Here is a 15573-nt window from a genome sequence, read left to right on the forward strand (position 1 = left end):
AAAGATCAAGCCATATGGTATTCTGAAAATTTTCAAGGTTGATGGTATTGTGGACATTATCCATTTCCCTCGTGATGTACAGTTGAATTTTATTTTGCGAGAGTTCATACGACGATATTGGGATTCGTAAATTTTAGGGGCTATAAATTTATATTTGAGGGATTAGAAAGTTATTAACATTATTACATTCATAAAGATTTTGAGTTTTGAAAGTTGAAACACATCACGATGAGATGCGAAATAAAGATTGGATGTTATGGTTTGTTACATGCATGGATTTTGAGGGAATCATTAATTGAGGAAATTAGATAAATTCTTATCTTGAAGGAATAGGATGTGCTACTTGAAGACATGATATTATAAAGTAAGTGGCAATATCGAACCAAACTTAATTTGAAGAAGTAAGTGCTTAACTATAGGGCTATGATGATGAATTTGGTTTGATGCGATAATTGAAATTGAGGATGTATAAATCATGAGTTTAGCATTCTTGGTGAATGCCTTATTAGATGATACTGTTATTATAAAGATATGAACCAAAATGTGATTTTTATGAATGCCTCATGAAGCTTATATTGTGGAATTGATAGGAGAGTGTATATTGTATACTAAGCAGGACGAGAATCAAATGATAATGAGTAAGGAAAGAATGGGTTGCTGATATGTTAAGGGGTATGATTAGCATATTGAATTCGAGTTTAAGTTTTTTTGTAAAACTGGCGGACCAAGTATGAAATTGTGTCATGGATATTTGAATTTATGAGAATTCAGCATATATTATGGAAATTAATGTTGTATCAAGAATAGGTGAATAATGTGATTTAGAGAGTAGAGACTAATGATAGAAATAGTACGAGAATCTAAAGATCTTATTTGATTGATGTTTAAAATTATTATGGGATGGACATTGATGATATATATGTTAGAGGTTCAAGGAATTATGCGAAAACATTTCTGGGAAGTAGTTACTTTGTCATCTCCTAAGCAAATCAATAAAAGGAGAGTCATGAATAAAAGTATGAGATAGTACTATTCTGATAGAGAACATGATTCGAGGACTTAGGCTTGTACTTGGACAATGGACAAATGTACATCGTAGTTGAAAGAAATCTTTAAAATATGTGTGGATATTGGAAGAAAGTATGACTGATCAATTCATGAGAAGTATTTTTGCCAACAAAGTGAGGCTTTGACTTTTCTAACATTAAGATTTTGATATGAAAAATCATTTGTTTATAGGTGTGCTGTAGACATTAATGTTGTTCATCCAAGCATGTGTTGTTTTTGATCGAATGAAGGTTTAGTTGACCAAGAAAATATGCTATGCATATGTGAATATGTGATTTCGAAAATTTTTATAGAACAAAATGCGTGACGTTTATACCTGACTATGTTTTTAAGTTTCGAGGATGAAACTTTTTCTAAGGGGGTAAGGATGTAATATCCTAAAAACTTAAACGTGTGTAAGTAAATAATTAATTATGATAAGTAGTTAAAATATATCTTATTTTTATCGTTTCACTAATTAAACAAGAAGGTTAGTTTTGTTATTAAATCACTAAAGCACAAAAATATACACATTTCACCAAACTTTTATAAAGCCACGTGAAGTGGATAAAGAGTAGAGCAGATTTTCTGATTTTAAGATTACAAAAATAAAATGAGTAAAAGTTTCAACCACCTCCATAACTCTTGCCTACTTCCTCACTCATCCATGACACTTGGCAAACATGCCAACATCCTCCATTCTTTTTCCTCTGCCAAAAATCTATCCTCCAATCTATTTTCTTCCTCAGTCAACAATGGAGAATGTTTGCCTCAAATTTTTCCTCTAAACTACTAAATTAGTGCTCTTAAATCCATTATAAATGGCCATGAAATCCATCACCAAGAACACCATCATCAACAACGAACTTCATCCTCTTCTCTCTCACCTCACCACCATCTACGAACCACCTTTTCAAACACCACAAATTTCAGTCATATACTCGCCAGAAAACGTGACACAAAGGAACCCAAAAAGAAAACCCATTTTTCTCTCTCCTCTGTTCGGTTTCACACCACCACCACCATCTGCCACCATGCGCGACACTAGACCTCGCGCCGCGCCTCAGACGCCCTTTCCCCTGCTTCGTCGTCGCTCACCGGCCACCGCCGCACCAGCACCACTCACGTCTTCTCTCTCGCTCCTTTTCTTCGCGCGTTGTTGTACCACACAACACAACCGACGACCCGAACCACACCGCTGGAGATTGTCGTTGCGTCGCCGTCGCTACCGGCCACCTGCACGCTTGTCGGAGCTCCTTCTCGCGCACCTTGTGGTTCATCGTTCATCGCTGCTCAAAATAAGAGCAGAGGTATTGCCTTTGTTTTATTTTATTTTTCTAAAGTTTGTTCTATTTTCAAGCCCAAAGAATGCCTTGCTTAGTTACATTAGTTTGGGCCTTGGAGCTCTACCACTTAATGGACTGATTTAATTATTTCAGTTAAGCCAATTCATTTAGTTCTTACATTTATTATTGGGCTAATTTTATGGACTAATCTGGTTATAAATTATGTTAATAAACCACTTAATTAGGCTAAACTTGTATTAAGGATTAAACTAATTTAATTATGCTACGTTAAACTAACTATTCATATTAGTTAAATTTTATAAATGAGTAATGGTAACAAGTTAAGGTTATATGTTGATTAGTTTAATTCAATAGTTAACTAGTTGCTTAATTTCTAGATTTTATGACATTAAGGTTATAAGTATGATAATTTCCGGAAATATGAAATATTATTATAAGTAATCTCTCTAGCTTAGTAACAACCACGCTTAAACTTAACTATGGGTGAAACGAGTAGATTGATAGCTTAATAGATTGTTAACCACTATCCTAAAATTTGTGAATCATGGTATAATATCGTTTTTAATAAAATATATTCATTTTATAACAAGTACTACTTATAGTGGGAACAATTAGAATATGAAACTCTAATTTATTTACAAGTTATTATTAACATGAATTACAAATCAAGATTAACTTGTTAATGCGACCTAGATATGACTTTTATGTTTAAAAGAAGCTTATGATAAATAGCATGGATTGTAAGTCAAATTAAGATTAAAGTTTATGCTCGACTAAGTATGACACCTAATGAAATAATATGTTAAAAAAGTCGTCTTAGTTAAATAGTAACGAATTACGTTATTTAATTCTCAATTAGATTAAAGGAAGGATTATTACAAGCCTCCCCCGGCTATCAAGGTTGTTAAGCAGGAATTCAGGTAACGTCTACTGCTAACACCCGCATTCCCCTTCGAAGTATATGTTTTATGATCATGATTAATATTATATTTTATATATGGATCGCGGGAAATGAAATGTTTTATGATGGTTATGAATGATATGATGCTATGAAATGATGATGCTGATGATGTTATGATGAAATGAAAGAATATAATTATTCACGATGATGATGATATGCTTAAAAGAAATGAAACATGATAAATTCAAATGAAAGACGGTTCTTGGCAAGTATCCCGTTATCCTGGATCGTGCACATACCTCCCGGCCGGTTAACCACCTCCCGTTTAGTGAGGGCTATTGTCCTCGGGTGGCCCGTGCATTCTATATTCTGGGCATTAACGCCACCTCCTTTTTAGTTTGGGCCTTGGAGCTCTACCACTTAATGGACTGATTTAATTATTTCAGTTAAGCCACTTCATATAGTTCTTACATTTATTATTGGGCTAATTTTATGGACTAATCTGGTTATAAATTATGTTAATAAACCACTTAATTAGGCTAAACTTGTATTAAAGATTAAACTAATTAAATTATGCTATGTTAAACTAACTATTCATATTAGTTAAATTGTATAAACGAGTAATGGTAACAAGTTAAGCTTATATGTTGATTATTTTAATTCAATAGTTAACTAGTTGCTTAATTTCTAGATTTTATGACATTAAGGTTATAAGTATGATAATTTTCGGAAATATGAAATATTATAAGTAATCATTCTAGCTCAGTAACAACCATGCTTAAACTTAACTATGGGTTAAACGAGTAAATTGATAGCTTAATAGATTGTTAACCACTATCCTAAAATTTGTGAATCATGGTATAATGTCGTTTTTAATAAAATATCTTCGTTTTATAACATGTACTATTTATAGTGGGAACAATTAGAATATGAAAATCTAATTTATTTGCAAGTTATTATTAATATGAATTACAAATCAAGATTAACTTGTTAATGTCATCTAGATATGACTTTTCCGTTTAAAAGAAGCGTATGATAAATAGCCTGGATTGTAAGTCAAGTTAAGATTAAAGTTTATGGTCGCCTAAGTATGACACCTAATGAAATAATGTGTTAAAGAAGTCGTCTTAGTTAAATAGTAATAAATTACGTTATTCAATTCTCAAGTAGATTAAAGGAAGGATTATTACAAGCCTCCCCCGGCTATCAAGGGTGTTAAGCAGGAATTCAGGTAACGTCTACTGCTAATACCCGCATTCCGCTTCGAAGTATGTTTTATGATCATGATTAATATTATGTTTTATATATGGATAACGGGAAATGAAATATTTTATGATGGTTATGATGATATGATGCTATGAAATAATGATGATGATGATGTTATGATGAAATGAAAGAATATAATTATTCACGATGATGATGATATGCTTAAAAGAAATGAAACATGATAAATTTAAGTGAAAGATGGTTCTTGGCAAGTATCCCGTTATCCTGGGTCCTGCATGTACCTCCCGGTCGGTTAACCACCTGCCGTTTGGTGAGGGCTATTGTCCTCGGGTGTCCCGCGCATTCTATATTATGGGCATTAACGCCACCTCCAATTTAGTGAGGGCTTTTATCCTCGGGTGGCTGCCTCCCGTTTACGATGTTACTATGTTCTGGGGAGACGTCCCTTCTGTTGTACGAGCCAAGTTACCAAAGTAAAAGATATATGATGATGATGATAAAGATAACGTATGATGATAATGTTTTGTGATTACGATTTAATGCTTATGTTTACGAAATGGTTTTTACTATTTCTCTCCTCCGTGTTTGCTAACAAAATGAATTGAAATGCTTTTACGATGTTAGGGTATAGTATGTTACTGAGCCTTGGCTCATGACGTTTTGTTTCATGCTTTAGGTATGGAAGAAGTGTTGTGGATCACTATTATACTACGTTATGGAGATTATGTATGATTCTATGAGGTTTTAGGATATTTTGTATGATGGATAAACAAGTATTATTTTACGATGAGTAATTGTATAGTGAATTTTTAATTTTAGGCTATTATTTTATTTGTGTGCCATAACCCACAGGATTAAGTTATGCTTCCGCTGACGATTAAGGTTATGTATTTGTCGGGGCGTTACACTTTTATTCCTTGGAGTTAATTTTTCTTTAAGTGTTGGGCCATTAATTGTGACCTTTGTTGTTTCTTGTGTTGCATGTTGTTGCATGTCTGTTGCGATATCATTCTGAATCATAGATCTAATCAAGCAAAGCATCCCATCCCTCCTCTAACAACTGATCAACACTGAAGAACCCATCATCTTGCTGATTCTGCATTTTCCCCCTAGTAGATTTGGAAATGAAGAAGATGATTTGGGAATGGTAATAACAAATTAGTGTTGTGTAATTATGGAGGTCAATTTTTTGGTTTACAAACTCATCTTAATTGATGGTGATTTTTGTGGTTGGTGAACATTAATGGTGCCTCTTTAGGTTGATCCTTATATAGTGTTGTTAACTTAATGACCAAGTGTATGTTATGGTGGAACTAACTTAACTTTTGGAGGTAAAATTTCCCTCCAAAAATATTTCCCCCGCAGCTTTTGGGTTGGAATTCTAGAACTTTTGGGTTGGAGTTTTGGAGGGAAATCATCCCTCCCACCACCAGTAGGCCACGTGCGTTTATCAACATTTGTCTCCCTCTCAAAAATTTTGCGGTCCCAAAATTCTCCCTCCAACTCCACCATTATTTTAGGTTCCCACCACTTACTTAATTCAATCTCCAACACTTTAATCACCCTTTAAGAAAAATTGCCTCGGAGCCCGCAATTTGAAAAGTGTTACAAATATTATGATACGGGGGAAGTATGTAATTAGTGGTATCAATTGAGGACACTTTTTGAAGATTTGATATTGATAATTTGGGATTATGTGCAAGAATTAACTATTCTTTCATTAATTGAAAGCAAGCAAAATCAGTATGATAACCCTTACATCTGAGTTAAAAAATAGCCCCCAACCCATAAACAATACAACTTTTACATCTTAATTAGCACAATAACAACGATAATAAACAACCCCCAACCCATTAACCTAATGACAAAAGTCATCTCGTCTTTCTTCTTCTAAAAATCATACAAGCATGTCATTACTTTGTCTTTACAGAGTCACCCAACTTCCCCTTCAATTTTGTTAAACCTTCGTCAAATACGTTTGGTGTGGCTCAAAAGTAGTGGTTGTTACAAGGTACACACTTGTAGTACAATTTGTTAGGATTGTCTCTAGATTCATAAACACGAAGTTCCATCTTCTTCACGCACTTCCTGCATCTTCTTGCTTTACACACAAGAGATTCCATAATTTCAGCAACAAATTCAAAAAGGGAGGACGACATTTTAGGGCTCGTAATTTTTACACGAACAGAGCAAAGAAATGTTCGTGGGAGAGAGAAAGAGAAAATTGGGGAAATTATATAAAGCTAGGTTAGCTTTAAGTTGGTTGAAGAGAGTACAAACATATTTAAGTATCACCTAATCAGCTACAATGGTTATAAAGTGCCTTAATTAGATTACCTAGCCTAGGTTTCTCTGCCGTCATTACTAAGGGTTTATTGAGCCCAAACTAAAAATTTCAGGGGTATTTTTTTATAAGGAATTTTCTAAATGTGGAGGGATAATTTGAATATTACGTCAAATTTCAAGGTTACTTGAGGAAAAAAAATTTCCAAAAAAATAATTAAGGATAATAATTTCAAAATTAACTCTTACAAAATTCTTTTTTTATGTTACAAAAAATTAAAGTCTATAACACCTTTGCCTGATTTTTGTGCTACAGTTTGCATCATACATAAAATATGACATGCCTCTTTTACACATGAATATCCATTTCAATAAACAAGACTTTACGCACTTGACAGGCAAGAGTCTTGCCTTATTATAATTTATCCAAAAATAAAGTCTTATCTTATGTCCTAGAGATATTGTTTTTGAATCTTATCAAGTTGTAATGTTTGGGACAATGATCTCATTATTTTTCCGCGTTATTCTGAATTGTTTCGCCCTCAAATATTGGACTAAAAAAGCATGAGCGTTGATGTATTTAGGATTATCCTCTTTACCATCAAAAATACCCTCTTTAACTAACTCATACTCCTTTTGTCAACTTTATTTCACTCGCTCACATTCGACATGTTCTCTAATTAATGTACACGTTACACCTTTGATATCTCAATTATTACATTGTCAAGATTTATAAAAATATAATATTATAAAAATATATATTAAAAGAATTTAATAAAATTACATATGATAATATTTTTACTTATATATATAAATTTGAATAAATTATCAAAAGAATATATAAATTTAACCACGTGAAATAAAAATGGATAGAACATAAAAAAAACTATAAACAACTAAGTTCAAAAAACGGGTGGTTAATTGCAAAACTATGGTACTTTTGGGACCAGTAAGGCAATAGCTCCCGTCCGCCCCCCATTTGAACTTTTGGGACCCATCCTTTTCTCCTCCTCAAACTCAATACATAATAACATGACTAAAGATTCCAAAAATACATACTACCAATAAATTATACTAAATTACAAACTGCCATGCCAATGCTTCGGATTCCAAGTGCTTTAGTATTTGCTACATTCACCGCCTTAACTCCCTAAAAATGATAAACTAATTCATCTTCCGTATTATGGCCAGACGAACTTGATTTACTAACCATTCATTTTGAATACTGACCAGTACGTACAAATGAACCTGGTAATTTCTTTCAACTCATCATGTACTTTCAAACATTAATTTTATTTTTTGATGGAATAACTTCTAGGTTTAAAAAAATGAAAACATAAAACACTCCACGTCTCCACGATAATATATAAGTGTAGTTTACCTATATATATAATTTGGGATAGTGAGTTATCAAAATTGGTTTGGAAAGGTAGCTTTTTCATGAAGTGATTTATCAAATCTTTAATTAGCTACCTAAGTTGTACAAAACTGTTTCAATTATTTACTCCTGTCATGTTTAAGGACATACCTAACATGTACCTTATCTGTCTTCTAATACAAGTATATCAGTTTACATCATTATTTTTTAGAATGGAGTACATTCAAATATTTCAACAGCTAATTGTTTTTTTTTAAAGTAAGATGAATATCTATTGTAATTCATAAAATTTAGAAGTTCTACGTTCAAATGATGTAAAAATCGAACCCTTATCAAAAGAGTAGGAAGACATTTAACCAACTAAATCAATATTGAGTCTTTTATTTCAACAACTAGGCTCCGTTTGGTAGGGCAGAAAATATTTTCAGTGTAAAATGATTTTCATGGAAAACAATTTACAATGGAAAACACAATTCCAAAATTAGTTTTCCGTTGTTTGGTTCGATGTAAGAAAAATGATGATATGAAAGAAAAATGAAAGGGAAAGTAAGGAGGTAGTGAGAGGAGTGTACAAGAGAGATAAGGAAAATAGTTTTCCCTTCATTTTGAAAGGAAAATGATTTTCCATCATTGGTAGAGTAATTTTACCCCAAGGGAAAATGGTTTTACACTCTTTTGCCAATCAAACAATGTAAACCTGAAAATAGAGGAAAACAGTTTTCCGGGAAAATGTTTTACGCCCTACCAAACGGAGCCCTAATGATATCTAACAACTTTTATATGAATGTATTCTTTTATCAAAAGAGTATAAGGAAGACATTCAACCAATTAAGCTAATGTTGATTCTTTTATTTTAACAACTAATATGTCTAACAAACTCCAACAGCAACCTGAAATCTGTAGCATGACATCTACCTTGGACAAGGATTTTTTTCGTGTTCTATGGGGATCGCGCATCATGCCCAAATGGAAAGTTTTTCTTTGAGAAGTGTGGCATAATGGTTTGGCCACGAAGGGCAATCTGTTTCGTCGTCAACTCGGGGATTCTAGCGACTGTCCGATTTGCTTATATGATGTTGAAGATACTAGTCATCTTTTTCGTTTCTGCCCCCTGGCCATTGAGGCTTGGGCCCATCGGAACATTGGTCTGGATCACGTTACCAATCCAATTATTTCAATGCGCGACTGGATTCGACATTGGCTATTGTTCTTTCACACTTCTGACGGTTACAACGGGGTCCGTTTACCGCAGTTCGTTGGCACTCTCTGGTCAATCTGGGTTCAGCGTAATGCCCAGGTCTTTCGTCAAGTGCGACCTTCTGCAGATTCAATCCTTCGAAGCATTAACTTATCTGATGCTCAACATGCAATTTTCGCTGCTGAAAGCACTCACCACGTCTCGAGTGTCCAGGACACCAATTTGCCTCCAGGATTTTTACAGGTCCAACTTAGCCAGCATTTTCGGGATGAGACGCCATTAAGGATACAAATTCACGTTGATTGGGATCGTTCACAGTTACTGGCGGGTCTAGGTTGGGCAGTTTATCTTCCGTCTGGCCATCAGCACCAAAAATTTGGGAAATTCTCGTATTCTTCTTCGCGTATAGCGGCTATGGCTTTGGCATGTTTTAAGGCTCTTACCTGGGCTACGGAGGCTGGTCACTCGAATATTATTATTCTCACTTCTTCTTCCCATCTCCTGCACATCCTAATGTCCAGAGGATGTCCAGATATTAATATCAAATGGACTATCGGAGCATTGCGGAAAGCCGGTCATTCGTTGCCGTCTTGCAAGGTACTTCTGGTTTGCAGTACTCAGCTCGCAGAAGCCCAACAGGTCGCTTTTTGGTGTCGTCATCACTCCATGGACTACGGCTAAAGGACTGTCATTATCTTCGCGTTTCCCTTTAGTTCTCCTGTTCCTTTCCTTCCCTTTCCTTTGCCTATGGTTTGTTTTCTTAATTTCTTGTTTTGTACGTTTCCTCGGTGTCAAAAAAAAAAAAAAAAATGTCTAACAACTTTCATATGAATGGAGTGTTCTTTTATTTCAATGACTAATCATGTCTAGCAACTTTCATATGAATGTAATATTTAGCTAACTGTTGTACGCTTTTAAATTTCTCCTTCCTCTTCTCCTTTATCAAAATCAAACTTTATAAATGTTGTCAAAATATCAGAGTCAAAGAATTAAAATTACAAATAATTACAATATCAGAGCGCATTAAATTTCTTTCATCAAATATTATTAATAAAGACGATCTAATTTTAATATAAAAATAAACCTAGTAATTAAATAGATTAAACTAGTCATTGAAACAAATTAACCTAATTACTATTGGACTAATTCTCTTTTTAATATTGAGCTTACCATTACCTAATTTTAAAAGTAGATGATCTCTTACAAGACAAACACTTCTTAATATGTATTTTCATCCATCAACTCTTTATAATTTTAAATTATAAATTCTGATCATGTTTTTGTTTCCAGTTACCTTCTTACTTTTTTTAGGTTTCTAATCTTTAACATTAGATAAGGTTGTTTCATTTCCACAAGTACCTACAAATAACTCAAAATTGTTAGTTAACACTATATTGAAATCTTGTTCTAATTCCAAATTACTGATCTGCCATAACAATAAAAAAAGATGGCATAGAAAGACCAACTTGGTTTCAAAGTACTTGTTTTTATTTATTTACTGTTGCTAATACTACATGATTTTATATAATTTCCTTATTGTTACACTACGACACTACACATAATAAGCACTCTAACAAAAAGGTACAAAGAGCCTCAAAAAAATGTTCATTCTAGGACGACTTCTCTTGCATGGATTTTACACTAAACAGTCTAAACTATTAAAGGTGCTAGTACTACTAACTAAAGATAAGAGCACATGTAAAGAGACAAAAAGGAAGGCAAAAATTGTACATTTGCCCAATTACCCTTCCCTCCCCCACCAGGCCACCACCCACCCACCGCCCGCCTTTTTTCTTTTTTTTCTTTTTTCAATTTTTCAAATTATACTACCAAGTAAATCAACCAAAGATTTTGTCCCCACAATTGTTCAGAAGTAAAAATTTACATGATGGAACAAGCATTAGGGTTCTCATCACTGAAGATCTGAGGAGGATATGCTTGATCCATGTAATATCTAGGAGGGTATTGGTAAAATTCATTCCTCTTTATTTCTACAATTCTAGGTCCCTCCTCCACCACAGTTGCCCCATCGCCGCCATCGGCTGCTGCTTTTCCATCCTCTCCACCACCTTTTCCGCCGCCAACGGCTTCTTTTTTGTCTCCCTTTCCTTCTTCTTCCCCTTTTTGTTCAGCTTTTTTTCCTTCATCTCCATTTTCTCCTTTTTTTTCCTCTTTCCCATCTTTGCCCTTCTCATCCTCTTTTTTCTCTGGAGGAGGATCTTGTTTTATTATGGTAGCATGCTTCCCTGTGCGCTTGTATACATAGTCCACAAGATTAGCAGCCACAAATGTGCCCTTTACTGTCACTTGTGAGCTCTTTAGATCTGGGATTGCCTCTTCAACCTCTGAAATAGAACATTTAAAGATTCAAAATTACTAAATAAACATATAATCTGCGAATATCCCCTACCACCGACTAATAACATATTACAATCCAGTCAAAACCTTCTCAACCGATCAAAGATTTTTTTAAAAAATATACTAACTTCTGTTTCTAATTAGTATTTGATGAATCCCCAAACCCCCTATTCCCCGCACAACGATTGTATGGCAAATCTACGTAGGTATAACATAGTCAAAACGTATGGCTAAAATTTCAACATTGGTCGATGAGCAGGAAAATATTCGAGTAATCCTTAGCGTTGTCAATCCTATTAAATACATTACAATTAGAATAAAATATTAATATATATATAATAAGTTGAAGAAAAAGAGACATAAAAATAATATTGGATTATATTTTTAATCTATGAGATTTCAAAAATAATTAATAAGAAAGTTTGACAACCTCTAGATCATCCAATCACTCCCCTCCAAATACTATACGAGTAGTAGTATTGATCAATAGTCCTGATTTTGATGCTTAGCACAAAAAATCACATCATTACTACATCAAGAAACATAGAAATTCGTATAAAAATACCTCACTTGACAAAAAAAAAAAAAAAAAAAAAGTAAAGTGGAAATGTGGAATATACAACATTATACTACCAACATGGAAATAAAAACGGAAAGAAAAAAGGTATATACCTTTCATTCTCTCTATGCGTTTTTTGATCTCTAAGGAACAAGCCTCACAATGCATGTGAACCTTGAGCACCACAGTTATCACTTTTGGCTGTATATTACAAAAATATTCACTTTTAAAATTCAAAAATAAAAAATCAAATCCAATTGCAGAAAAAGCAAAACGAAGGCAGTGTTATGGAACTTCACAAAAGTTATACTAACGGAAGATAGAAAATTAAGGAAAATCCTAACTAAAATCATAAACAAAGGAAAAATTAATAAATAAATAAAAATCAAAAGAACCTCTTCTTTTTTCTCTTCTGGTTTAGGGGGTTCTTTCTCCTCAGGCTTCTTTGGTTCTTCGGCGGGTGGTTTCGGAATAGGAGAGAGAAGCTCAACATGGCGATGAGTCTTTTTTGTTACTCTATCTAAAACCTTCAATGGATCTGCTTTCTCTCCTTTCACCACCACCTTATGTGTTTTGCAATCCGTCGTAACATCTTCCACCCCTGTAAATTGTAATCATTTCAAGGGGTATATAATAAATTAATAAAGAATCGAAACGATATAGAACTGAATCTGGGGGTTTTGTAGCAGTAAAGTTACGTAGACTCGCAGTAAAGTTACGTAGACTCGACTGCTACAAAAACAACTCTATAATATATTACCGTTACATTTCAATAGACAGCAACACTACTCTGCCACTTAGTGGGCATACTTACCGTCAAAACCTTTCAAGCATTTCCTGACTTTCCGAGCGCAACCCTCGCAATGCATGTAAACTCTCATGATAATTTCTGGTGGCGGCGGCGGAGGCTGTTCTTCTTTTGAATCTTTATTATCTTTCTCATTATTTCCACCCTCTGATTTCTTGTCGTCACCCTTTGGTTTCTCATCTGCTGCTGGTTTTTCTTCTTTCTTTTTCTCTTTCTCTTTCTCTGGCTTATTCTCTACATCTGTGTTTTTTCCTTCCTCTGGTTTCTTCTCCTGAACAAACCCAAATATAAATCAGATTAGTATACAACAACAAAAATATGATAGTATAAAAAATCAAAACATTTTATTTTGTAGGTTGTTTTGAGAAGATACCTCTCCCATGTTCTTTTTTTTATCCCAATGTTTTCCACTGATGATATGAAAGGAAAGTGGTAGACTCCTTCTTTGTGTGTTTTATGTGAGTAGATTTTCTCTCTCCTCTAATTAAGAGCAGGAGTTGATGGGAGTAGTGACTGTGTGCGGCTCTCTTCTCAAGTGTGGAAGAGCTAAGCAGAAGAGGCAGATCTGTGGCCACTCATCGTCATCATCATCGCCCTCCAATGACGTGGCTTTTTATAGGGGAGCACGTGCACAGGAGTTTGGGGCCACCTCGAGACACATGGTCCATCACTCCATCCTTACCCCGCAGCAACACTATCACTCCACTTTCGCGAATATTTCTACCAAATAATACCATCTCCATATTTGTTTAGTTGCACTATTTACTTTCTAACACTATTTACCAATTATGTTATATTCATTATATCAGGAAAAAAACATAGTTAATGGAATCTTGTTAGAATCGTCTCTATATGAAGATTTCAAATGTCAAATTTTTATGATTTTTTACTCATACTTGATAAGAAATATAAACATTTAAAGAAGTGTATCGTCAAATATGAAAAAGAAAATAATATAATTATTAAGATATAGAGGTAATAATAAAAGGGGTGTATTATATACAGCAAAAAAAAAAAAAACTAAATACAATAAAATATATTAAAAAAACTAACCTATTATTTGGGGTCATCTATGACAAATGAGCCCCTTTAGGAGGGTCATCTACGACCAATGACCCCCTTTTAGGGGGTCATCTATGACAAATGACCCCGCTTTGGGAAAATGACCCCCTTATACGGGGTCATCTATGACAAATGACCCCATTCCCGCCATATCCCTAAGGCGTCAAACATATAATATAACGTGACACAAAAACTTTAGGCGTCGGGTATTATGTTAGGGGGATGCAATAGGCCCATTTCAGAATTTTTCCCAACTCTAACACTCCAACTTTATAAATAAATATGACACGTTGGCTTGTGTGTACAAGTACCTATGATAATGTATTTTGCTGCATTGTTACACCCTTGCGTACGATATTTTTTTTTATTAAAAAAAATTAAAATTAACCATGATTAAGTTAGACATAATTTTAGATGATGTATTTAGCCCGTTTTTTGCTGTATATAGCCCTTATGTAATAAAGCAACCACGATGCATTTTATTTACCTCAACTTACTTGGGTTAAATAAATTTATTAAGATTTTTAAATTTAGGTTTATGTTTGGTTAGATTTGAATAAGGTTGAAACTTAATTTGATAAGGTGGAATTGTGTTTTTTTATCTAATAAATAAGGTTCAAGTTTACTGTGTTTCGATAAGATCTATTAACATTAAATAATTTCTAATAAATTCAATTCAAATTAGTTTAGAAATAATAAAGTCAGGATAATGCATGCTTATATGGACTATTAATATTGTTATAACTTAACTCGTTAACTAGCTATATAAAAGATACTCTAAAGAACATAAAAAAGAGTGTTCTACGCATGCCATGTATAAAAAATTATTTTTTAATTATTTATAAATTGAGTATTAGCGTGTAGAAAATAAATATTGAAAAATGAAAAGAGCAAAAATTATATTATGATATTCAACAATTTAGTTAAGAATTGATAATAAGAAACTTATGCATCAATTGGCATTTTTTCCTAATTTAAATTTAATTCATCAATGAATTAATGGAGTCATACAATATTTACATTAGATATATCAAAATTGGAAAATATAGTTTATTCAATCAAATAACCACTTCCTCCGTTTCGTTTTAAATGCAACAAATGAATATTTTATATCTCACAAATAATACCCATTTGTTGCATTTAAAACGAAACGGAGGAAATATTTAATTTGACGATTCCACTTAAAATTAGAGGAAATTTTACGTGTTAACCTTTTATATTAACATTTTTTACGTAGTGGAAAGAAAAGTTCTGCATTCTCTAAAGTAACCTTTCATTATTGTTTTAACTAACAAAAAAGTTACATTAATGCGCCAAATTCAGTAAATAACCTTCACTTATCAAAAAAGGGTTTCAAAAAGTTACATCCCCAACCTTAGATCATCCACCACATTTTCCCATTGTCTCATTCATACTCCCCTAAACCCATCCCACCTCCTGTTCCA

General features: G+C 33.5%; 2 protein-coding genes across 3 annotated transcripts; one reads left to right on the forward strand and one right to left on the reverse strand.

The window, feature by feature from the left end:
* Positions 1-1645: 1645 nt before the first annotated feature.
* LOC130591619 (uncharacterized) lies at positions 1646-5782 on the forward strand. Of its 2 annotated transcripts, none has more exons than XR_008969521.1 (3): positions 1646-2357; positions 3214-4486; positions 5159-5782. XR_008969521.1 is itself a non-coding variant. In XM_057395139.1 (3 exons), exons 1-3 carry the CDS (start codon positions 1869-1871, stop codon positions 5212-5214), a joined length of 606 nt encoding a protein of 201 aa, XP_057251122.1. In that variant the 5' UTR covers positions 1646-1868; the 3' UTR covers positions 5215-5782. The 2 variants fall into 2 exon arrangements, 1 of the variants encoding a protein (XP_057251122.1); XM_057395139.1 differs by having other exon boundaries at positions 3214-3274.
* A 5025-nt stretch (positions 5783-10807) lies between these two features.
* Positions 10808-13688, reverse strand: LOC104908277 (heavy metal-associated isoprenylated plant protein 7). Its single transcript, XM_010697372.4, has 5 exons — positions 13440-13688; positions 13073-13337; positions 12654-12859; positions 12372-12459; positions 10808-11686 (listed from the first exon to the last, which is right to left on the reverse strand). Exons 1-5 carry the CDS (start codon positions 13446-13448, stop codon positions 11223-11225), a joined length of 1032 nt encoding a protein of 343 aa, XP_010695674.1. The 5' UTR covers positions 13449-13688; the 3' UTR covers positions 10808-11222.
* Positions 13689-15573: the final 1885 nt, after the last annotated feature.

This window comes from Beta vulgaris, chromosome 5, assembly GCF_026745355.1.
Source record: "Beta vulgaris subsp. vulgaris cultivar EL10 chromosome 5, EL10.2, whole genome shotgun sequence".
NCBI classification, from domain to species: Eukaryota; Viridiplantae; Streptophyta; class Magnoliopsida; order Caryophyllales; family Amaranthaceae; genus Beta; species Beta vulgaris.